Below are 25827 nucleotides of genomic sequence, written 5' to 3'. Positions count from 1 at the left end.
CTATTAGAATTAGCATGTGGCTTTCAGACAGCAATAAGTATCTTAACCTTCCTTCATAGGCTTCTAAAGTTGTTCGACTTCTTGCTTATGCTCTCCACTGGCAGCTAGCTTCCTGTTATGCTTTGCCCTTGGTTAACCTGAAATTGGCCACTTGCACCAGGTTAAGCAAAAGCATCAGAAATAGTGAATTCTCGTAAAAACAAGTACGTAGAAAATCTTAAATCATACAGATGTCATCAGTGAAAGAATTACAATGAAATCTCACAGACCTGTTCAACACTGGTATTCTTGTAAATGTGTGAAAGACTAGTGCATCTATAGCAGTGTACACAGCATGGGTAACAAAAGCAGGAGGAGCTTGAAGCCATGATGAAACAAGAAAATTATGATATAGTGGCTGTTACAAAAACATGGTGGGATGTCTCCCATGACTGGAGTGCACCAGTTGATGGTTAAAACCTCTTTACGAGAGATAGACAAGGAAGGAGAGGTGGTAGGGTGGCGATGTATGTCCTGGACTGTTATGATTGCTTCGAGCACAAATACAGTGAATACAGGGTGGACTCTCTATGCGATAGAATCAGGGGGAAGGACAATGGGGCAGATGTTGTAAGAGGAGTCTACTACAGGCCACCCAACCAGGATAGAGAGGTGTGTGAAATATTGTACAGGCACTTAGGAGAAATCTCACAATCCTTGCCCTTGTTCTTGTGGGACACTTAACTTCCCAGTCATCCGCTGGAAATACAACACAGCAGAGTGGGACCAGTCCTGGAGATTCCTGGAATGGGTGGGAGATAACTTCCTCACACAGCTGTTGAGTGAACCAACCAGATAAGGTGCTGGATCTCCTCTTCGTGAACAGAGAAGGACTGGTGGATGATGTGGCAGTTGGAGGCCGACTAGGGCACAGCGAACATGAAATAATAGAGTTCTCTATTCTTAAAGAGGCCAGGAGAGGGGCAGCAGAACTGCCATCCTAAACTTCAAAAGGGCTGACTTTGTTGTGTTTAGGCATCTGCTTGAAAGGATCCCTTGGCAAATGATCCTGAAGGGTACAGGGGCCCAGGAAGGCTGGACACTATTTAAAAGGAAGTCTTAATGGCACAGGAGCAGGCTGTCCCCAGGTGCTGTAAGAGAAGCTGGTGGCAGAGAAGAGCACCCTGTCTGAACAGGGAGCTTTGGCTGCAACTCAGGGAGAAAAGGACAGTTTACAGCTTTTGGAAGAAGGGGCTAGCCACTCACAGTGATTACAAAGATGCTGTGAGGCTACTCAGGGCGGAAATCAGGAGGTCTAAAGCCCAACTAGAAGTTAATCTGGCTTCAGCAGTCAAGGATAACAAGAAATGTTTCTATAAGTATGTCAACAGTAAAAGAAAGACCAGGGAGAGCCTCCATCCCCTGCTAGATGCAGGAGGAAACATGGTAACAAGTGATGAGGAAAAGGCTGAGGTGCTTAATGCCTTCTTTGCCTCAGTCTTTAATAACAAGACTAGTTGTACTGAGGGAATCCAGCCTCCTCAGCCAGAAGACAGAGACTGGGAGAACGAACCCCCGCAATCCAGGAGGAGACAGTCAGTGACCTGCTGCATCACACAGACACACACCAGTCTATGGGCCCAGATGGGATACACCCGAGGGTGCTGAAGGAGCTGGCTGGGGTGCTCGCCAAGCTGCTTTCCATCATTTACCAGCAGTCCTGGGGGACCAGGGAGGTCCCGACAGATTGGAAATTGGCCAGTGTGACACCCTTCTATAAGAAGGGTCGGAAGGATGATCCAGGAAATTACAGGCCTGTCAGCTTAACTTGGGTGCCCAGGAAGCTGATGGAGCAGCTCATCCTGAGTACCATCACACAACACATGCGGGACACCCAGATGCTCAGGCCCAGTCAGCATGGGTTTATGAAAGGCAGGTCCTGCTTGACAAACCTCATCTCCTTCTCTGATAGGGCGACCTGCTTATTGGATGAGGGAAAGGCTGCGGATGTAATTTACCTTGACTTTAGTAAGGCTTGACTCTGTATTCCACAGCATTCTCCTGGCAAAACTGACTGCTCAAGGCTTGGATGGGCACATGATTTGCTGGGGAAAAAACTGTCTGGATAGCTGAGCCCAAAGAGATGTGGTGAACGGAGTTAAATCCTCTTGGTGGCCAGTCATTAGTGGTGTACCCCAGGGCTTGGTGTTGGGGCCACTCCTGTTTAACATTTTTATTGATGATCTAGACGAGGGGATCGAGTGCACCCTCAGTCAGTTTGCAGATGACCCCAAGTTGGGTGGGAGTGTTGATCTGCTCGAGGGTAGGGAGGCTCTGCAGAGAGACCTGGACAGGCTGGAGCCATGGGCTGAGGCCAACTGGGGCAGTTTCCATAAGGGCAAATGCCGGGGGCTGCCCTTGGGCCACAACAACCCCCAGCAGCGCTACAGGCTTGGGGAGGAGTGGCTGGAGAGCTGCCAGTCAGAGAGGGACCTGGGGGTGTTGATTGACAGGCGGCTGAACAGGAGCCAGCAGTGTGCCCAGGGGGCCAAGAAGGCCAATGGCATCCTGGCCTGTGTCAGCAATAGCGTGGCCAGCAGGGACAGGGAAGGGATCTGTCCCCTGTACTGGCACTGGTGAGGCCGCCCCTCGATTCCTGTGTTCAGTTTTGGGCCCCTCACTACAAAAAGGACATTGAATGACTCGAGCGTGTCCAGAGAAGGGCAACGAAGCTGGTGCAGGGTCTGGAGCACAGGTCGTACGGGGAGCGGCTGAGGGAACTGGGGGTGTTTAGTCTGGAGAAGAGGAGGCTGAGGGGAGACCTCATCGCCCTCTACAGCTACCTGAAAGGAGGTTGCAGAGACATGGGGGTGAGTTTCTTGAACCAAGTTGCAAGTGATAGGACAAGAGGGAATGGCCTCAAGTTGCACCAGGGAAGGGTTAGACTAGATGTCAGGAAGTATTTCTTTACAGAACAGGTTGTTAGGCGTTGGAATGGGCTGCCCAGGGCAGTGGTGGAGTTAATCTCTGGAGGTTTTTAATAGTCGAGTTGATATAGTGCTTAGGATATGGTGTAGTTGAGAACAGTCCGTGTTAGTTTAATGGTTGGACTAGGTGAGCTTCAAGGTCTTTTCCAACCTAGAGGATTCTGTGATTCTGTGAAATACTTCTGCAAGTTGAGAGTTGTGGAGGTTTTAATTAAGTCTTTTCATAAACATTAGATGTTTTTCTGTTTTAACTTATCATTGTTCAGATATTTAAAATTTTCCCAGCTGTTTCATTTTGTTGCATGTCAGTCCATCTCAAAGGAGTCGGTTAAAGAGGGATGAAATTGGAAGATCTGTTTGGTATTTCAGCTACTCAATAAATATCTTTGTTTGGGTAAGGTAGAACGAGATAGATAAAGGAGGATCAACATTATAAACTCTGAATGTATCGTATTCTCTCTCAGATTTGAATGTATGTTTTTAGTTGTGGGAGTTCCATAGCAAAACTTGTTGAGCTAGATTCATTGCCTAATTTAGGACAGAGTGGTGAATTTTCTTTAGGTAACAACAGAAGATTTTCCTGTGTATAGATCACATCTTTAGAACTTCTCGTGTTTACTGACTTTCTTGTAAGACCATACTGGGTCTTTTCCGCATACTTTCAATAGATTAAGACACTACTCTTTTTCCTCCTGGAACTTCTTAGGATGATTATTTTTACCTTCATTAAATTAAAGCGTCCAGCTTTCATGAATGTTTAGATTTAGAAATTTCTCTCTGAGATTTTATACATAAGATTAGGAAACTATTTACGGCAAGAGATACAGGGAGATTTCAGAGAACTTAGTTAAGCACTAACTTGTAATTACTTGTAGGTATCTCATATCTGAAAGGAGGTAATTTCTCTGTTCCAGACAGGAGAGGTTAGTAACATTCCACTAAGATCTGAGTCTTACTTTAAAAAGCGAGAAATCCAGAGAGCACTTTTATTGTGAAAATGAGATTGTTGGATCTGGAACAAATGCCTAAATTTGCAGTGTAGATGTATTCTTCTAGAAACAGTTTTTAGAAATGGAAGACTGTTACAAAAAGTGTAGTACATTCTCTACTGGTCTAGTATAAGACTGCAAGCTGTCTAGTATGGTTGTATTTTTCAGCTGCTATTGTAAAACAGCTAAGAGAGTTCCATCAGGATTATACTGCAATACATTTTTCTGGAAATGACTGGGATATTGGCATTATCTTTTCATGAAACTGATCACAACTGTATTCTCTCTTTTATCTGAAGGAAGCACACTTTTTTTTGTGAGTTCCTTAAAAGTAAAGATTTGCACTGTACTAGAAGTTAGTACTCTGTCATTTTCCAATATGATAATGTTTTCATAGCATATAGGATTAATTCAAAACTTTTTTGTTAAAGCTGAACTTTCAGTGGTGGCTGCTCTGCTAAATCTCCTGAACAGGTGCTGTTGCAGTGAAATGACACCTGCCTGTCTAGCATTCTCTGTTTGAAGAACTTTTTTGTGGTCTTGTTAGAGATGGTACCAGCTAAGTCCAACTGGTGCATTTCTGTGAGTGCTACTTGCTCTGCAGAGTGGCAGTCCTCATAGTGGAAGTAAGCTTCTGTTTTCATACAACTTTTTGTGTGCTCAGCTTTATATAAAAGGCAAAGAAGAAAAAAGACAGAAACCCTTCTCTCCCCCATTCTTTCTTGAATTCCTGAAGATGAAATGTGATAGACTTTTGCTGAGCTAGAAGACAGCCCAATGAAGCTGCTAGGTACAAAGACTTTCTCTCCTGAACCACCTGTAGCATAACTTACCTGCATTGAGATACATGTTTTGTTACCTACACCTCTATTATGCTTCTTAACTCTTGGTCTTTTTTTTTGTCCAGAGACAGCCCAGTGGTGAAAGGAAACTCTATTTTTGCCTTGACTGGTCTTGCAGTTGCAGTAGCCAAACATGAAAGCAGCCTTTCCTCAGACACTGAAGAGATGCCTGAGGTGAGTCAATCTGGGAAAGAGAACCTTTACTCTTAGTGTAATATAATGAAGCAATATGACCAGGTGTTTGAGGAGCTGGTAAGTGGATGTGAAGTAATTCACATTTTGAAGTTAACAATTTCACCTTGCTCAGTGAATGCCATCTGGTAGCTGCTGTGTGGTCTATACAAAAGCAGTTAGAGTGCATAGGCACCTTCTCGCAAGAAACATAATGACTAACACATTTGTTGGTTTTGACAGTTAAGATAAAGGTCTAGTGAACACTAAAACCCAGCCAGCCTCTTTTGTCATCATTTTTGCTTTCACTGAATAGTTTCTGAACAAAAGTAGTGTCTCGAGGGTCAGCATTGGCAAGTAAATTGTGCTGCTTACTGTACATAAGAATAACAAAAGAATGTCATTCCTGATGGATCGTGGCTGCAACATCAGCTGCTGAGCTTCTGTTCAGGTAGGACATGATTTAAGAAAAAGTAACTATGAATATTTGGGTTTGATTTTTTGCAGACTGAACCTGATTTTCTTCCTACAAAACACTGGATTTCTATGGTCACAGAGACCCTTTTCAGCATTGTGAATAGCCGCTATCACCCTAAAGGTCAAGTCTTCCCTTGGTTTTACCAGGTATGTGTCGTAGTGTTACAGGCAAGAGAATATATCTGTATTTCATACCTGGAGTTCTTAGCATGGAGTATCCTGGTTCTGTTTGCCCCATAGTAGTGGTAATACAGGAGAATCAAACATTTTCTTGCTTTTGTTATTTTTCTTTCATTGTATTTTCTGCTTGTATTTGGGTCTGCCTTGACTTTTTGTCTTGATTACCAAAACAGTGAACACATGTGAGCATACATGAATGAAGGAAATTTTAAGAAAAAAATCTTCAAAACCTAGAATGTTGGAAATATTATGTACAAAACAAAACCTTCTAACATGAACAGACACTCCTCAGACCACACTATCAAACTCTTGAGTGATTCTGACACCATTCCTTAGGGCTATGAAATGCATACTTTCTCAAAATCTAATAGTTGTGGAGCCAGCAATGCTGATTTTACAGTACCTCTTGAATCCCCAAGGGCCAGTAGAAGTTGAATCATACGTGCTTGCAGTGTAATAACCAGCCTGAAATTCTCAGGTCACATAAGTAACAGACAGTTCTTAAGTAGAATCTGGAGACAGACAGAAAGCTTAGTATAGACCTTAACAAATAGGTATTGCTAACTCTTGACTATCTGTGGTCAGCCAGATTGTGGATTCTTTATGTCATGGATGCAGAAGGCAACTTGTATCCTACAAGGCCAAATACCAGCCTGCTAATGTATCAAAATGTTTTCTAACCATAACTTCAGTAACTGTATTCATGAACTGTGTTTAGTCCAGTAGTGAGATGTTTGTGTCAAAAAGCTGAGAACTACTGATGGACCCAAGTCAGATCTGGCTGGATTCTAAAATCCACTCTGTTTGAAAAAAAAATAAATCTTATACTTGTCTTGCAGAGTGCCTTGCATCCTGAGGGGATTTTTTTCTTTTGCTTTTCAGAGTTGCACATGGAAGTTTATAAATATACATCAGGCTATTACTTACAGTCTGTCCATTTCTTTATAGGTAGAGGTAGCTGTATGGATTTTACCTTTTGAAATAGAAAGGAATTAAAGACCTTTGTAAGATGTCTTTCTTCTAGAAAGCATTTCTACTGGATATCTTGCAAGATCTCATGATATTTTGACATCTTAGTTGTGATTCTTTTTAGGTAGTGCTTTTTCCAACTTGCTAAATTCTTGATTTGTTATAATTACAGAAGTACATTAACATCATGGCTGTTTTCTGTTTGCCATTCTGATCATGCTGTTGGATATTTTAACAAGGAAGGTGAAAATTAAAATAGACCAATGTATTTATGTGCAAACTAGCTGTTAAATTCTAGTTGCATCCTGTCTTATCCTTTGTTTACAGTTTCATACTTAGCAATATTATTTACACTCAGAAATTATATTCTGAATTGTTCTAGCTTTAAGCTGTTAGCAAGGTAAGGCAAATGGAAAAGTTACCATAGGCAAGTCCATGAAATAACTGTTTATTGCCAAATTGCAGTACATCTGTGCTGCTGTTTGCTATATTTATTTTAAATTCCTGAAGTGCTGAGTGTTACTACCTGGAAAGGAATTTTTATTTCCCTTCCTCAAGAGGAAAAGAAAAAATAAGTTGTTCTTTATGCTTTTCTAGAAATCCTACTCTGGTGAAAATACTGCTAGTATTATAGCTCGTTCCTGTGCAGCCACTGCTTTGTCTCTCCTGGTGCCAGTATTCATTGTATCATGCAAGGAGAAGGTTGAGGAGGTCCTGAATATGCTGACTGACAGGTTACCTGGGAAACCAAATGCTGATGAGTCTCAAGCTGTTCAGATACACATGGGCCTTGGTTTGGGGATGTTTATCTCACGTTTGTATGAAGAAAAAGTAAGGTAAGGATTACCATATGTAATGTAGGTGTGCAAGGTAACTTACTTTTCCATCATGTGGCCTTAAGTTCTGAGGAATTAAAGCATTTACAAATCATAGGCAAATTATTCTCATGGGGCTTTGCAACCTTTTTTAAAAGGTGTCTTTTATTATCAGTTTTCACCCTCCAACACTCCCCACCCCCTCCCCTGTGCTGTCTTGGATGCCTTGCCATTCTTTCATGATGAATGATTAATTTTCATAATATTCTAAGGTACATGTGCAAAGCAGTCAGCTGGAAGAACCACACATATGCCTTTAAAGGGAACTAGCTGCCCTAGGAGACTTAACTGTAAAACAATTCACAGTACTCATCAGTTCCTTTCTAAGGGGTGCTCTGGACACTGGATAGTGTCCACTTATATCATGTGTGTTAGCATGTGGGGATGGAGCTACAACAGAAGTAGTGTAGTGAGCTGTCTTTAAGGTGTGCTGTTACAGCTATGTTGGGACAAACAGATATTCCGAAGCTGCTAGAAAATGCCTCCTTTATAGAAGGGTTGGCCTCAGTTGGAGATTTCTGGTGACTCCAGAGAAATTAAGAAGTAGGTTTGGCTTTATACTCCTCCAGCTTCTTGACTACTAGGGATTCTGTCTGCCTGTATACCCATGATAAATGTTTAATTGGTGCACAAACATCAAACAGGTTTGGCTGTCAGTTGTTAATTTACTCAGTAAGTTAATGTTTCCAACACACCTGCCTTTGTTAAAACGCTGTGCAGCATGGCTCTGTTCTGGTCTTTGTGCTTTGATGTCTGGATGCCTTGATGTCTCTGACTCAGCCACATAAATTGGGGATGGACTGTCTCTGGATGATTAGTCAGCGGTGACAACTGGAACACACACAAGCATCAAAAGGCTCTTAAAGAGAATGTTGTTAGGTCAGCTTAGTATTTTGGAGTATATGAATCTTTATTTCGGGTTTTCTCTGGGTTTTTTTTGGGAGGAGTGTTGAAATTAATAAATTTATCTAAAAATTTCTTATGGACTACATCAGTGTTTACTCTTCCAGTGCCCTTCATAACTTCTAAGCTTAATCTCAAACATTTTTCCAAGCATTGACTTGCACCATCAGCAGAACCTGTAGGGATGTAGCTATAGCTAATACCAAATTGTAGGGTTTGCATCAGAGATGTCCTGTTCACTAAGAAAACTGTATATGTTTTGTAAGAGGGGAGTCCTTATGACATCTTTGCAGTGAGTTATAAATGATTCCTTTTTACGAGTAAGTTAGGCAGAGATGAAGAGATTAATTTATAGAGTTAGTATCTAAAAATGTCATGAATTTTCAGCTTATAAATAGTTACAGGTCTAGCTGAGATCATGTTCTATAAGTATCTTCCTCCTATTCTCAGGCATATTTTATAAATCATAAGTGCTGGGTTTCTTTCTGGGTGTTGTAGCGATAATAGTGGCCAGTTAAGGTCTGAATATATTTTTATTATTTGTACATGAATATGTTTATGTGTATGTGATACAAATGACCAGTCATATAGTTACTGCTTACAGACTAGTATGATAACCTGTGTTAAGACTGACATGTTGTCTTAACAGGAGGTGGTTTAATATCGTACATGATTTAAAGAGCAGAGCTGTATTTTGGATATTTTTTTTTCTGTTGTTTTGGTTTTGTAGTGATGTACCCAGTCAACAGATGAGCTTAGTTCTAATGAAGTCTCTGAATGCACTGGAAGACTGCTGCTTTGACACCAGCCTGGAGTACAAGTGAGTTTGCTTCATTACTGATGATATTTTGTTATACTTTGAGCTCCACCTTTTTAATGCATGCTTTTGTTTCTTAATTCTACACAGAAGAGTATAAGAGTAGGGTAAGAAGACAACCTGCTCTGAGTACTTACATATAATCACCAACTCGTGTAGTCTGTCAAGGATGTTTGGAGGTCCACGTCCCTCCCAAAAGAGACTCAGCCATGGACTTGGGCTACGTTGCCTGAGGCTTTACAGTCAGTTTCAAACGCTCAAGGCTGGAGATGGCACAACACCTCTGGGCCCTGGCTGCACTTCTGGGCTGTCCTTACATCCCTGAGAATGTCTGGTGTTTCAGCTTGTGCCCCCAGCCTCTCGGCCTCCCATGGTGCAAGAGCCCAGCTACATCTCCTCAGTCATTTCCTGTCAGTGCTGGAGGTGCTGTTGGGTGCCTCCAAAACCATCCCTTTTCACAGATGAACCGGCTGTGGCCCCACAGCCTCTGCTCTCAGGGCAACGGATCCAGCCTCTCCGGCTCAGTAGCCTGCACCAACTTGTTCTAGTTTTGTGGTGTCTTTCAGATGGTATACCAGGTGTGTTGGTGAGCACAGAGTAGAGGGCTAATCCTTCCCCTGGCTCTCATGTCTGTGTCCTGTTCATGCTGCTGACACTGGTGGACCTCATTGCTGCCTGGGTGCATGTCTGGCCCAGGCTCAGCTTGCTGCCCACCAGTGCCCAAGGCTGTCCCCAAGAGCTGATGCCCAGCCCCTCTAGTCCCAGCCTGTCTGTTGCCAGGTGTAGGACTATGAGTTGGTGTTTGTCAAATTTCAGGATGTTCCTGCTGCTTTATTCCCCTGTGTACCATCTCTTCTAAATTAGTGTGTTCTTAAATAAATATATAACACTTTATATATGAATGTATAGGAGTGTGTGTATGTATCTATAATAACACACACATACATGCAGTTTTCTCTGTACAGTCCCTAGCGCAAGGTGAAAAGAATCAATGACCACCACTGCTAATCCAAGCAAAAAGCTTGGGCATGTATAGATACCAGCAACTTTAGGAGCAGGGTTGCTTATCTTACCCATACATGTTCATGTTAATATTAATGAAAGATGTTTTTGAAAGTCCTTTGGTGCTCTTGGGTCTTTGACAGGTTGTTCAGTGAAGTCTAGCTGCTTCTGCGTTGTTGGAACCTGTTACTGGAATGTGCATGTGTGTACAATAGAGTGTGACCCCTGGAAGCAGCTGCCTCCCATGGCATATTTATCTGGGAGAGCCAGTCTGTTAATTTAACAGCTGTGGATGACATGTTGAATACTGAGTAAAACAAATATATTTTATTTAACCAACTGAGGTTATGCCTCAGGTGACCAAAAGAGAGGAGCAGCCCACCAGCAGGGCAAGAAATTATTGAAAAGTATTGCAGAATTACTAGCACTGTCAAACTTGGAAGAATCAAACAATAAAACACATGCATCAGTTGCTATTAAACAACTATCATAGCATAGTACTGTGTGTCTTCCACAGTAGTCATTTCCCTTTTAAATCAGGGAAGGAACTGCAGTATGTTGCATGCCTCCATGTGAGTACATAGGGTTTTAGTTGATGTTGAATGTTGTTCTGCCTACCTCTTCCTGGTTCAAAGAAAACAGAGAAATAATTCCTGTTTGTCTTTGCCCTCCCCTTCTCCAGTGGACCTTCTGAAAAGCTGTAAGGAATCATAGTTGCACACTACTGGGTTGTGAACTTGTATAACTTAGTCAGCATTTGGGTTGCCTCTTGAGTGGCACAGGGTGGCTGTATCAGCTGCATTTGTTGCTTGTTTGTGCAACCTGTTAGCTGGAGATAAGTGCTTCACAGAAAATCGAACTAAACTTCTCTGTCAGCAAGAGTTTGCCAGAAAAATAGGAAACAATGGCAAGCAGGAGAGGGAAGATTGGAGGGTGGGTAGTTTTTTATGCCAGGCATAATGGTGACTTTTTTTAAAGTTTAATGGTAAGTTGATGTCTAGTGTGAGCAAAAAAGTAATGTAAAGCTGTACATGTTATAGACTTGTCCAGGTCTGTGATTTGTCCACTTTCCAAAGCAAGGACTCTTCCAGCCTTTTCACCCATTATGATAAGCCTGGCCAACAGTGGGATGTAAGCTTTATGCTGACCTTTTCATCAGTCTTTCACCCATGCTAAAGTGGCAATTCTTTTTTGCCATTAAAATAGGTTGCATGTTATTTGAGAGTTAGGTCTATTATGTGACACAGATGTGGGATGATGGATTTGCCTTTTTCTTTCCTGAGTGCCAGCAGTAATCATACCCTCTCCAGCGGCTGCTATTGAGTTTACATATGGCTGAGAGGTCTGTTCGTATCAGCCTGACTCCCTGCGGGGCATGGGGAGTTCTGCAGGGCACTGCCATTTGGGCTTGTGCTGCCCCCTGCGCCCTGCCACACGGCTGTAAACTTGTGCAATGTGGCATGTCTCCTGATGGGTTTAGATAATGTGCCACTCTGTTCTGTAACAGACTTCTCCAGGGTGTTACGTGAGACATCTCATACACTGAAGGATGTCATCAAGAAAGGGGTTTTTAATGAATTTTTGTTTTACTTTGTTTTTCTACCTTGAGTGTCTAGATAAGAAAATGTTTTATCAATGTGTGTGCTGTGCAGACTGGAGCTGACACAACCATGCTTCCCTGATCATGTCAGCCTTCATAGGGATGTTGTTATATACCATTTTTGTTATTTAGTTAGGAGAATTCTCTCTTCAAAACTGGAGGGGAGAAGAGCTAAGAGGAATGAAGAAAAAAGAGTAATTTTCAATAAACAGTAAGAATCTCCCTGAGCCAGTGCTTTAGCTTGGTGAGAGTCCACTTATGTTCCGTAAGAATCTCTATGTATAAGTTGCATGAAATACTGTGAACTTTCCTCTCAGTAAAGGTCACTGTGGGAATAATGCTTGTAAGCCAGTAGTCTTTTATCTGCTGTAATCACACAGGACCAAAAAAAGCCCACCTGAGAATCTTTTAAAGGGGGAAAAACTTTGCATATGGTTAGCATGTTAATATGATACTTCTGCAGTTTTCAACGGAAATGGTTTGATAGATGGCAGATCCTTAGAAGCTTTGCAGTTACTCCTGATTTTGAGTGGAATGCACTCAGACATTATCAAGAGATCTGTGAGTGGACCTTAAATCTGCCCTTAGGTTCAACAGAAACTGAAGTAACTATATTTTTAAAATACACTGATGGACACTTCTCAGTATACACATGCATGGAAAGGGTGCATAACAGGTGATTTAGACAGGTTTTGTGCTACCTGGTTTTGACAGACTAACTGAATGTAGAAGCTATATAATGGCTCATTTTTTTATCCCAAGCCTAACTTACATAGAGCATAGGTTCAGCAAGCATGTACATTCATGACTGCTGACTTTTCCATTTATTCCTGTAGGTTATAGTGAGTAGATTTTTGTCAGATGGACCACAGTGTTCTGAGGAAAAATAATAAACACAGATTTTTTTTAAAAAAAATCAAAGGCAGAGTTCCAGTTGCAACAGGAGAGCATACTCATAACAAACATAGCAGTACATATGGTCCCCGTCTTGGAAGGTTTTGCTTCCCCACCTTCCTGCAAAGAAAGACAGACATGTGTTGAAGATTGGATGAACACTGATATTTTGAAAGGTTTGCATGTAAAAAGTTTTTTGAGAATACCAAGGGCCAGTAGAGTTTTCTGACTCACCTTACTGCATTTCCCATATTGGGGATGAATTCTACAAGACCTTCGGCTTTTTTGTATTAAGTTACTGCATAGCAGAACTAGCTTGTGTCTGTAAGAATAAGTATTCTTACAGACACAGAGAAATACTGAGCAAATGATAAACACTGATACATGTTGAGTGAAGGTATGGTAAAGAACAAATTGTTATGAAACTTGAAATACACAGTAGCCTTCTTTTAAATTGCTGTGTGGTGCATTAAACTGACTTGCTTTTTATGTTTTTTGTTTTTTTTTTTTCAAGGTCAGACGCTGTTTAATTTGACCTTAAGGCATTTTCAGTCAAAACTGTCACCAACTTCTATATTGTTCTTGCAGAAATCTATCAAAAAAATCTATCACTGATCTCAGGATTATCAGGAAAATAATGTCTTCCTTCATCCTAAAATGCAAACCTTTTATTTCGTTTCATAATTTGATCATGAAGTTGTTCATTCTGTGATGTGTTGAACTGTACTCCCTGTAGACTGCCAGGTTACATTATTGAGATAAATGACAGATTCAAATATGAGTCATGACAGGAGTGTAGTATGTCTGATGAGCTGTCAGTAAAACACTTAAAACATGCTGGAAAATCTGAGAGCATGTGAATGAAAGTGTGCTTAAATACTAATTTTGTATAGATCACAAGCAGGGTGGCTAAGTGAAAACAATTGCTAGTTACAAAAAGAAGAGTAGGGCGGCTGAAGTTTTACTCTTGCTTCGGTCCCCACTTATGTTTTGGGTCTTTCCCAAGAGTTAACAACACAAAAAATTGTAACTTTAATTAGGAACTTTGTTTTCTATCTGTGAATTTATATCAGCAAGCAGTGGTGTAAAATTGTGTATAGTACTTTTGCATATAAGCCATGTCCTTCTTTTGTTGGTTGTTCATGAATGCAGATATTCCAGTTACTTTAAAATGTTGTTTCCAAAGGTTTGCTTCATCTTAGTTGCTGGGGAAAGCTGCTGCTGAGATGCCACTCCAAGTCTTCTAGCCATGCTCATCATCCCCAGTTGCTGAAAACCGTTAGCTTATAAATATGACTAAAGTTATTCTCAGAAGTTTCTTTTTTACTTAGCTTGCCTAAGATCCTAACCATGTTCATTGAACTGCTCGCTACATGAAGTGTCTGTCATTGGCATGCTCAGGGAGATGCACGAAGGAAAAAAGTGTTAATCTTCAGATAAGAGCTGCTACTACTGAGTTGTGCTGGATATGTCTGCCCTTTTGAAGCTGGTCTTCTGTTATATATGTGTATTTTAGTATATAGGCTTTAGAACGTATACCTGACGCTCATGTTCTGAAATGCAGATGAATACCTTAACCTGTACAGCCATCTTAGCCGTTCTCTGGCTTAATCACCAATTTAATTACTTTTGCAAACTGGAACACTTTCTTCAGGAATCTGATAGCAACAGACCCTACTACAGCCAGTGAACCTGCAATTCGTATGTTTAACTGGATATTGGAGTTTGGATATAAGTATAAATCAGATATAGAAGTTTGGATCCATACTTCCTTCATACTAGTTGATGTGCTTGTTGATGGGCCTGTTGGTTCCTAAGGGGCAGTAGGAATAATGAGGCTGTATGTATAGGATTTATTTTTTTAAACACACATTTTCTTTTTAGGCTTTTCTTTCATCCTGTGTCTTAAAAATAGCATCACCCATGTGGGAAATACAAATAATTTGTAAAATTGACTGCGATAAGTAGTTATCCACAAGGCTAGTTACCAGGCAGGGTCAAGAGGTCTTTTTGCTCACCAACACACGTTGGAGTGAAAAGATTGTTCAGAGCAGCCAAAGCATGCTTAATCCTTTATCTTTTGTCTTCTCTTTAAGCACCGGATGTATTTTGGGAGTAGGACTTGTTCTTTCACTTATGAGTCACAGCAGCCAAACAGAATTGCGAGTGCATGTTTCCACTTCACTGCGAAAACTCTGCAAATACCTGGACAGCAGTGAGGACCAATGCAGATCAGTCCAGGAGGTATGACTTATTTTATCACACATTCTAAATCTTCCTTTTACTTTGGTGCCTCTTTTTTAATAACTCTAGACTTTTTGCTGAATCTTTATATCTGTAGTACTGGAATGCTTGTTTTCTGTTATTTCTTTGACAATAAATAGTTTTATATCTGCTGAAGAAACCAATAATACTAATAATAGAACAAGCTGTGGTGCTGCACAAACATTAAGAAACTGCCTGAAAAGACAACAGACATCATTCTTTAAAGTGCTTCTTTAATTCCTGAAGCTCAAATTATATTGTTGAAAGATAATCAGAGTCCTGAGTAACTGTGGATATGTGTCTCTCTTATATACAGTTGTTTACTGTTCCTCTGATCTACTAGAAAGCAGACAGCAAGTTACTGTCAGAGAGACCCTTAATGCTAATACCTCCTTCCTCAATATAGCTTACCTGTCCTTCTCTGAAAGCTGCTGTCACTAGCTAATGTGAATCTCGGACTTTTGAGTACTGCTAGGGCCCCGTTTGCTGTTATAACTATGTTTTGCAGACTTAAGTTTGAGCATGTATTTCAGTTTATTTTCATAGAATCACAGAATGATTTGGGTTGGAAGGTTCCAACCCCCTGTCATGGGAAGGGACACCTTCCTCTAGACCAGGTTGCTCAAAGCTCCATCCCTTGAACAGCCTGGCCTTGAACACTGCCAGGGAGGGGGCATCCACAATTTCTCTGGGTAACCTGTTCCACTGTCTCACCACCCTCATGGGAAAGAATTTCTTCCTTACATCTAATCTGAATCTACCCTCTTTCAGTTTAAAACCACTACCCTTCCCCCTATCACTACGCTCCGTGTTAAAGAGTCCTTCACCATCTTTCCTATAGGCCCCCTTTAAGTCGTGGAAGGCCGCTGTAAGGTCTCCCTAGAGTCTTCTCTTCTCTGGGATGAATAACCCCAACTCTCTCAATCCGCTCTCATAAGGGAGGGGCTCCAGCCCCTGATCATCTCCGTGGCCTTCCTTGGGACCTGCTTGAGCAGGTCCATGTCCTTCTTACCCCACGGACCCCAGAGCTGGACACAGTACTCCGGGTAGAGTCTCACAAGAGTGGAGTAGAGGGGGAGAATCACCCTCCTTGGCCTGCTGGCCACCCTTCTCTTGATGTAACTCAGGATAGAGTTGGCTTTCTAGGATGCAAGCGCACATTGCTGGCTCATACTTAGCTTTCTATCCACCAACACGCCCAAGTCCTCCACAGGGCTGCTCTCAATCCACTCATTGCCCAGCCTGTATTTGTGCTTGGGGTTGCTTGACCCATGTGCAGGACCTTACACTTGGCCTTGTTGGAAGGTTTCCACAGCCCCACCTCTCAAGCCTGTCCAGGTCCCTCTGGATAACACATTCCTTCCCTCCAGCTTGTCAACTGCACCACACAGCTTGGTGTCATCAGCAAACTTGCTGAGGGTGCACTCAATCCCACTGTCCATGTCACCAGCAAAGATGTTAAACAGTGCCAGTCCCAATACCCACACCTGAGGAATGCCTCATCACTGCTCATTACCACTCTCCAGTTGGACATTAAGCCATGGACTGCAAGTCTTTGAGTGCAACCATCCAGCCAATTCCTTCTCCACTGTCAAATCCATGTCTTTCCAATTTAGACACAAGGATGTCATGCACAACAGATGCTTTGCACAAGTCCAGGTAAATGACATGAGTTCCTCTTCCTTTATGCACCAATAATGTAACCCTGTTGTAGAAGGCCACCAGATTTGTCAGGCACAATTTGCCCTTGGTGAAGCCATGTTGCTGACACCAGTCACCTCCTTATTTTCCATGTGTCCTAGCATAGTTTCCAGGAGGATCTGCTCTGTGATCTTGCCAGGCAGAGAGATGACCCAGGCCTCTAGTTCCCTGGGTCTTGCTTTTCTTTTTTTTTTTTCTTTTTTTTTTCACTCTTTAAAAATGGGAGTTATGTTTCCCCTTTTCCAGTCAGCTGGAACTTAACTGGATTGCCACGACTTCTCAAATATGATGAATAGTGGCTTAACCACTTCATCCATCAATTCCTTCAGGACCTGTGGATGCATCTCATCTGGTCCCATGGACTTGTGCACCTTCAGGTTCCTTAGATGGTCTCAAAACTGATCTTCTCCTACAGTGGACAGTTCTTCATTCTCCTAGTTCCTGCCTTTGCCTTCTGCATTTTTGGTGTGTGGCTGGAGCACTTGTCAGTGAAGACTGAGGCAAAAAAGTCATGGAGTACCTCAGTCTTCTCCCTATCCGGGGTAATCAGGTGTCCCCTTTCCTTTCAGAGGGGTCCCACATTTTCCCTGGTCTTTCTTTTATAGAAATATGCACCTATAGAAACTTGTTGCCATTGATGTGAGTGGTTGAAGTCCCCCAGGAGGACCAGGGCTACTAAACGTGAGGCTGCCCTTATCTGTCCATAGAGGGACGCATCTGTTTGGTCTTCCTAGTCAGGTGGCCAGTAGCAGATCCCCACTATAACATCTATCCCTGCCCTCCCTTTAATCCTGACCCACAAGCTCTTGGTTGGTGTGGTGGTTTAGGCGCTGACGGGATCCAAGACCATGCTGCTATTGTCCCTCCCCCACTCTCGGACCAGACGGGGCAGGGAGTGAGATAAAAACCCCAGGGTTGAAATAAGGAAAAATTTAATACAACAGTGTAACAAATAATAAACCAAACAACAGCAGCAACAATAACAGTAATAACAATGAGCAGAATAAGAGACATACCGCACAGAGTACAGCAGGTGAGAGTACCAACCATGAACACCACACGTCCCCCCAGCTCAGCTCTTTCTGCGCTTGGCGCCTGGATCTGACATCAGCATGGTATTGAATAACCTAGTTAGAGCTCCCTGCCCACATTCTGGGGAAACTTAACCCTATCCTAGCTGAACCAAGACATAATCCACCCTTTATTCTATACAATCTGCGTCATGTCCAGCTGCATTTTAGCAGTTAACAATAACAAAACAACAATTAACAAAGGCAAAATATAATTCACAGTATGTTCTCACCCAAAATCAATTCCCCCTGTGGCATGCATCGGACCTCTCCGTCATCCTGCATCACCCACCAGGTACACCCAGGTCCTTGAGCAAAAGCAATCCCGTGGATGGGTTTGCCTTTACTTTTGCCTTTGCCTGGCACAGGACTAACCTAGACCATTTTCCCCAATACATTCCTCATGCGCACCACAGGGACTTTATCCCCATCTACAGCACCTGGAAGTTTTGACTGAGCCGGGCCAGCTCGACTGGCAGATCCTCTTGTGTTGACTAACCAGGTGGCCTTTGCTAGATGCATGTCCCAGTTTGTAAAGGTTCCACCTCCCACTGCTTTCTTTCAGTGTGGTTTTTAACAGTCCATTGTAGCGCTCGATCTTCCCAGAGGCTGGTGCGTGGTAGGGGATATGGTAGACCCACCCAATGCCGTGTTCTTCTGCCCAGGCATCTGTGAGGTTGTTTCGGAAGTGGGTCTCATTGTCTGACTCAATTGTCTCTGGGGTGCCGTGTCGCCACAGTACTTGGGTTTCAAGGCCCAGGATGGTGTTCCGGGTGGTGGCGTGGGGCGCTGGGTAAGTTTCCAGCCATCCAGTGGTTACTTCCACCATTGTGAGCACGTGGTGCTTTCTTTGGTGGGTCTGTGGCAATGTGATGTAGTCGATCTGCCAGGCCTCTCCATAACTATATTTCAGCCATCGCTCTCCATTTCGCTGGGGCTTCACCTGCTTGACTTGTTTGATTGTAGCACACGTCTCACATCCATGGATGATCTCTGCAATGGTGTCAATAGTAAGGTCCACCCCTGGATCTCGAGCCCACCTGTCTGTTGCATCCCTACCTTGGTGGCCCGAGGTCTCGTGGGCCCACTGGGCTATGAACAGTTCACCTTTGCGCTGCCAGTCCAAGTCCACCTGAGCTGCTCTGATCTTAGCAGCTTTGTCTGCCTGCTGGTTGTGTCGATGCTCATCAGTGGCCCGACTCTTGGGTACATGGGCATCCACATCCACCCAGGCTGCAATGTCCTGCTATACTTAAGCAGCCCAAACAGTTTTACCCTTACGTTGCCAGTTGCTTTGTTTCCATTGCTGCAACCATTTCCACAGGGTATTTGCAAATGCCCACGAGTTGGTGTAGAGGTAGAGCCTCGGCCACTTTTCCCACTCAGCAATATCCAAAGCAAGCTGGATGGCTTTCACCTCTGCGAACTGGCTCGATTCACCCTGTCCCTCAGCAGTTTAAGTGACCCGTTGTGTGGGACTCCATACAGCAGCCTTCCATCGTCGATGTTTTCCCACAATGTGACAAGACCCATCAGTGAACAGGGCATATCGCTTCTCCTCATCGGGCAGCTCGTTATATGGTGGGGCCTCCTTAGCGCGTGTCACCTCCTGTTCTGGTGACATCCTGGAATCTTTGCTCTCTGGCCAGTTCATGATCACCTCTAGTATCCCTGGGCAGCTGGGGTTCCCTATTCGAGCCCGTTGTGTTATCAAAGCAGCCCATTTACTCCACGTGGTCTCTGTTGCGTGATGTGTGGAGGAAGCCTTTCCTTTGAACATCCACCCCAGGACCAGCAGTTGGGGTGCCAGGAGGAGCTGTGTTTCAGTGCCGACCACTTCTGAGGCAGCCCGAACTCCTTCGTACGCTGCCAGTATCTCCTTCTCAGTTGGTGTATAATTAACTTCAGAACCTTTGTATCCCTGTCTCCAAAAGCCTAGAGGTTGGCCTCAGGTCTCCCCAGGTGCTCTCTGCCAGAGGCTCCAGGTAGGGCCATTCTCCCCGGCTGCGGTGTAGAGCATGTTCTTAACCTCCTGCCCTTCCTGGACTGGCCCGAGGGCTACTGCTTGGGCAACCTCTCGTTTAATTTGTTTAAAGGATTGTTGTTGCTCAGGGCCCCATTCAAAATTGTTCTTCTTACGGGTTACATGGTAGAGAGGGCTCACAATCAGGCTGTAATTCGGGATGTGCATCCTCCAGAACCCCACAGTGCCCAGGAAAGACTGAATCTTCCTTTTAGAGGTTGGTGGGGCCGTGGCTGTTATCTTGTTTATCACCTCCATTGGGATGTGGCGACGCCCATCTTGCCATTTTATTCCTAGGAATCGAATTTCCCTTGCAGGCCCCTTAACTTTCTTTTGCTTAATGGCAAAGCCGGCCTTCAGGAGGATTTCAATTATCTTCTTCCCTTTCTCAAAGACTTCCTCGGCTGTGTCCCCCCATACAATGATGTCATCAATGTACTGCAGGTGTTCTGGAGCCCCACCTTTCTCCAGTGCAGTATGGACCAGTCCATGGCAAATGGTGGAGCTGTGGTTCCACCCCTGGGGCAATCGATTCCAGGTGTACTGGATGCCTCTCCAAGTGAACGCAAACTGTGGCCTTCACTCTGGCACTATCGGAATGGAGAAGAACGTGTTAGCAATGTCAGTCATGGCATACCACTTGGCTGCGTTCGACTCCAGTTCATACTGGAGCTCGAGCATGTCCGGCACTGCAGCACTCATTGCTGGCGTCACTTCATTCAGGCCACGGTAGTCCACAGTTAGCCTCCATTCGCCATTAGGCTTTCTCACTGGCCATATAGGGCTGTTGAAGGGTGAGTGAGTTTTGCTGATCACCTTCTGGCTTTCCAGTTGATGGATCATCTGATGGATGGGGACCAGGGAATCTCTGTTGGTGCGGTGCTGCCAACGGTGCACCGTCCTGGTAGCAATCGGCACTCGCTGCTCCTCAACGTTAAGCCGCCCCACCACTGAGGGATCATCTGAGAGGCCGGGTAGTGTGGACAACTGTTCAACCTCCTCCAGGGTAGATACACCAAAAGCCCACCGGTACCCTTTTGGGTCTCTGAAGTTCCCTCTCCTGAGATAGTCTATGCCCAGGATGCACGGGGCATCTGGGCCAGTCACAGTGGGGTGCTTATGCCAGTCCTTCCCAGTCAGGCTCACTTCAGCTTCCAGTAGGGTCAGCTGTTGGGATCCCCCTGTCACTCCGGAGATGCAAATGGATTCAACCCCACTGTAGCTCGATGGCATCAGGGTGCACTGTGTGCCAGTGTCCACCAAAGCCTTATACTCTGTGGGTCTGACGTGCCAGGCCATCGGATCCACACTGTCCAGTAAATCCGATTGTCACTTTCCTCCACCTGGCTAGAGGCAGTGCCCCTCTAATCCTTCTCATCATCACTCACTTCTTGTAAGAATGATTTATGGGTCCCCTCAAGAGGGTCAGACATAATGTTGGCCATTCTGTTCTGTCTGGGGGTTTTCCGACTGGACACTGGAGCTGCATTTTTCGTGGAAGACTCCCCTTTCATGATGGTCTTCCCTTTCAGCTGCTCTACTCATGCAGCTAGGGCGGCAGTGGGCTGTCCATCCCACTTCCTCATGTTCTCTCCATGGTCACGGAGGAAGAACCACAGGGTGCCCCATGATGTGTACCTTCTACAGCCTTTCTCTTTGGTGGCGAAGTGTCTACTGATGGCTGAGACATCAGCCTGTTCAGGCGGAATGTCGGACATGTCCTCTTTCATTTCCTGGAGCTTCTGAGACAGCTTCTTAACAGCTGAAATCAAGGCATGTTGAGATGAAGGGAGATTTCCCTCATATTGCCAGAGCTGGCCAGCCACTTCGTCCACTGTTTGAATGTGGGTGTCTTGCCACCAGGATGCTACTGCTAATGCCTTGGACTGTGCTTCTGGCGCACTTTTCAGCAACTTTTACCACATCAGGTGACCGCTCATCATTCAGATCATCATAAACCATATCAAACACAGCCAGTTCCCTGAGATTCTGAATGCCTTTCTCCACGTTGGTCCACTTGCCTAGCTGGCATAGGACATCATCCTTATAGGGGTATCTCTCCCTTACACTGAGCAGGAGTTGCCTCCAAAGGCTGAGGGTTTGAGTCTGTTTCCCTATTTCTCTATCAATGCCAGCATCCTTGGCCAAAGATTCCAGCTTCTTGGCCTCTCTCCCCTCCAATTCAAAAACACCAGCTTTGCTATCCCAGCATCTGAGCAGCTAGGAGAAAATTTGCTTGCCTGGGAGGTGGCTGAAATCCTTCCACATATCTCACAATTCGGGGATAGAGATTGGGTAATTACTTCTGGCCCTTCCTCCTGTTCCCATACCTGTCCTGGCTCATCTCCATCCCCTATTTTGTGGGCTGACTTTTTGGTGTATTTGGTTTTCTGTGTCGGGGCAACTGATACTGGCACTTCTTGTCCCTCTGGCCCAGCTTTTGCACTAATAGGGGCAAGAGATACTGGCATTGGCTGTCTCTCTGGCTCAGCTGCTCTATCAGTAAGTTCACTTTCAGGTCCTGCAACCCTTTCTCCCCCTTGAGGGCAGTGAGTAGTGTTAAAAAGGACACAATAGGCATAGGCAAGTCCCCAAGACATTGCAGCGAGTTGCATCTCCTGGGTTTTGCCAGATTGGCAACATACCTTTTTTAAGCACTCTCCCTATCAGGGCTCTGCATTTGTTTGGGAGTGAAATTTCACAACATTGGGGGTGACTCCTGACCCAGGCATTTGCCCATCTTTCCCACAGACCTTGCCATTCACTATTATCTGACCTCGGGACAGGTTTCCAGGCACTGCTACTGTTAGAGAAGTGCCACATGGCCCAAAACAAGATCTGGCAGACACCCAGAAAGCATTGTACTGCAAACACATTGGCCTGGATGCTCCAAGGATAGCTGAAAGTCTCAAAACCCAAGAGGATCTCTTCCCCTGGCTCACTCATACAGGGGGTGAGACCCCTAACAAAAGCCCAGGCAGCAAACAGGTACCGGCCTGCCCCCACAAATAGCGATACAAACGCATTATAAGCCGTCAGTAGCCAGTACATCAAAAAGAGACCCTTTACACATTTTCCACCAACTACAAACACCAGCACTGGGAACACGCACTGAATATAAGGATTAATCCAGCTCCACCACGCAAGCAAGTGGGCCAGCATTGCAAATATTTCTTATCAAACAGTAGAAATGAAAAAGGAAAAATTGCACCTAACAGATTGCTCTAACACACTCTGGTTAGGGTCTGTCCCTTTTTGATCCTTATTTCAACCCTCTCAAGCCCCATGTTGGGCGCCAAGAAAGACTGGTGGTTTAGGCTCTGTTGGGATCTGAAACCCTGCTGCCGTTGTCCCTCCCTCACCCTCGGACTGGACAGGGCAGGGAGTGAGATACAAACCCCGGGGTTGAAATAAGGAAATATTTAATACAACAGTGTAACAAATAATAAACCAAACAACTACAGCAATAACAGTAATAACAATGAGCAGAATAAGAGACATACCACATGGAGTACAGCGGGTGAGGGTACCAACCATGAACACCACACATCCCCCTAGCTGTTCCTGTGCTTGGTGCCTGGATCTGACGTCAGCATGGTATTGAATAACCCAGCTAGATCTCCTTGCCCACATTCTGGGGAAACTTAACCCTATCCTAGCTGAACCAAGACAGTTGGCTCCTCATCCATCCCCAGGCAGAGGTCCATGCACTCAAGCTGGTCAGTGACATGGAGGGTGACACCCCCTCCTCATCTGCCATGCACTATTCTTCCTAAAGAGCCTGTATCCTTCCATGCCAACACTTCAGTCTTAGGAGTCATTTCATCACATCTCCATGATGCCAGTAAGATAGTAGCCCTGCATGTGTGTGCATGTCTTTATCTCCTCTTGTTTATTCTCCATGCTACTGCATAGAAGCATTTGAATTGGGCCTCTGATGAGGCTGACTCACTGGCTGGAGCTCCTTTGTGCAGCTCTTCAGGTGCTCTCCTGATGGCCTGTGATCCCTCTCCAGGCTCTGGGCATCTATTGCTGGCTCTGGCTTCAAGCTGGTAGGAGTGAGATGACATGGCAATTTTTGTTTAGAGCCGCCTTCACCAGCTTGGCAAGCCTATGGCCAAAGATGCTCTTCCCCTTCTCTAAGAGATTTTCCGAGATGTCCAGTAAGTTCTGACATGGTCCATGCACTGTCTGTAATCTTGTTGAGGTAAAACTTGAGGAGGAAAACTGATTAAATTGGAGTCTACAACAGAAAACATGAATCAGGATAAGCAGGTGTTTTGTACAAAAAAACCAACCCTGTACCTGATGTGTTTAAGCCTTCAGCAGCTCAACAGCTGAGTTGCATAACTGTTCTTTCTAAGGGAGTGAGAGATGTAATCTTACTGACTTTTCCTTCTTGGTATTGCTCTGAAAGCTCTTTATTAAAGGTGGTCTTTTATGGAGTTGATTTTTTTTGGCAGTAGGTATGTGTTGCCTTTTGCAGTTTACTGGTCATGCATTAAAATGACTTACAGATCGTTTATCTCTCCTCAGAGATCTCAGAATGCTTTACTGATCTTAAACTTGGTTCAGTACAGCAGCTTCTGAGGGGAAAGAAAGGCAGCAGCTGTTTCATATCATGACATAGTCTAGGATGAGAAGCAAAACCTACCCTTTCCAATTACAATCTCTTTGAGGAATTATACAGATAATTACATGACTAAAATTTGGCCAGTACCCCAGGGTGAATGCTACTGTATTTATTAAATGCACAAGAGTCTCTTTCAGAGCTATAAATGGCTGGGATATAATGTTGTATGTGAGAGGTAGCTCTCTTGCTTCAGCAAGAGGTACAATCTCAGCATTACTTACTCCAAATTGTTGTCAATCCTGCAACTTCTTACTTCCCTTAATAGTCATATGTTGTTCTTTTGCATAGCTTCACTACAAAGAGGGTTAAACAATTGGCACAGTTCTTTGCCTTGTTGAAAGTTCAGACTTCATTTCCATATTCATCATGTCTAAGGCTGAGGAACAGAAGAGGAGTGTCACTTGTGAATTCTGCAAGGATCTGAGGCTAGTGCCTGCCCTGTGTGTGTGAGACACTTCTACATGCTTCTCTTCCAGCCTTGTGGAACTGCTTGTAGCCCTGATGGGATCTCACAGCATGCTGTGTATCCAGGCATAAATAATGATCAGATACTTATCTTGAGAAGAATAACTACACTTGTGTGAAAGATGGGGAGTTTGACCTACATAAAACCAGAAGTACTTCCAAGCTTTAGTTGTATTTATTTAATGTTAACATCAATGAAGAGTTTTTCAGAGAGGGAGTAAACAACTAAAAGTATAAATTGAAAATGTCATTACTTTTTTTATGCTGGCACCTTGCTCTGTGTGCACAGTGCTCTAGCGAATTTGATCAGATATTGGTTAACAGGTTAAATAATTCTTTTTCAGGTACTTGCCTATTCTGTGGCCTGTTCTTCTGTCTCTTCTTTCAGTGCTGGAATCATAGAAGCAGCTGAGGCTGAGGAGGCCATGAACAAGCTACGGACCTTAGTGGAAAATAATCAGCAGGTCATAATTTAGTGTTTGGGCTTTGATTCACTTCTGGGTTTCTCTTACCTATTTAATACGGGATACTGCTTTACCCAGACTGTAACTTCAAGAAAATTATATTGATCTACTTTCAGCAGTAATTAATACTGTGTTGTGGATACCATGCAATTGCCAAGATTACCACTTGCTCCGTTGATGCGTTGCCCGCACACGTATAGCAATTACCAGACAGCGGGATAAAACCAGATTTTGTATGTTTGATTTCATTTAGAGGGGAAGTTTTGAGTTCTTCATGTCTTTAGTCCCTGCATCCTTCCATTTTTTTGTCTCTTTTATAACGTGTTTCTTTAGATTATTTTTCTTGGTAGGAAACGCATCTACTGTGGTTTCTCTTAGCCTCCAGACAGTGCATCATAACCACAGCTGCCTCCAGGTGTCTATTTCATCCCGAGTGTCCTAGGGTTGCTCTCTAAAAATGCCAAAAATAATATCCATATTTCAATTTGTGTTCTTTTTTGTTAAGTATTTGCCAGAGAAAA

General features: G+C 43.9%; 1 protein-coding gene across 3 annotated transcripts in view; it reads left to right on the top strand.

The window, feature by feature from the left end:
- Positions 1 to 25827, top strand: part of FOCAD (focadhesin) — a 138552-nt gene that overhangs the window by 95510 nt on the left and 17215 nt on the right. For all 3 annotated transcript variants that reach the window (XM_026866246.1, XM_026866245.1, XM_026866244.1), the window contains exons 25-30: positions 4863 to 4971; positions 5476 to 5592; positions 7192 to 7430; positions 9103 to 9192; positions 14782 to 14929; positions 25187 to 25306. In XM_026866246.1, coding sequence (XP_026722047.1) covers positions 4863 to 4971; positions 5476 to 5592; positions 7192 to 7430; positions 9103 to 9192; positions 14782 to 14929; positions 25187 to 25306 — 823 coding nt within the window. The remainder of the gene's footprint in view (positions 1 to 4862; positions 4972 to 5475; positions 5593 to 7191; positions 7431 to 9102; positions 9193 to 14781; positions 14930 to 25186; positions 25307 to 25827) is intronic.

The sequence above is a fragment of the Athene cunicularia genome (genome assembly GCF_003259725.1).
Source record: "Athene cunicularia isolate RWA chromosome Z unlocalized genomic scaffold, athCun1 chrZ_part2, whole genome shotgun sequence".
Taxonomy (NCBI): domain Eukaryota; kingdom Metazoa; phylum Chordata; class Aves; order Strigiformes; family Strigidae; genus Athene; species Athene cunicularia.
This window is presented reverse-complemented; position numbering and strand designations above follow the sequence as displayed.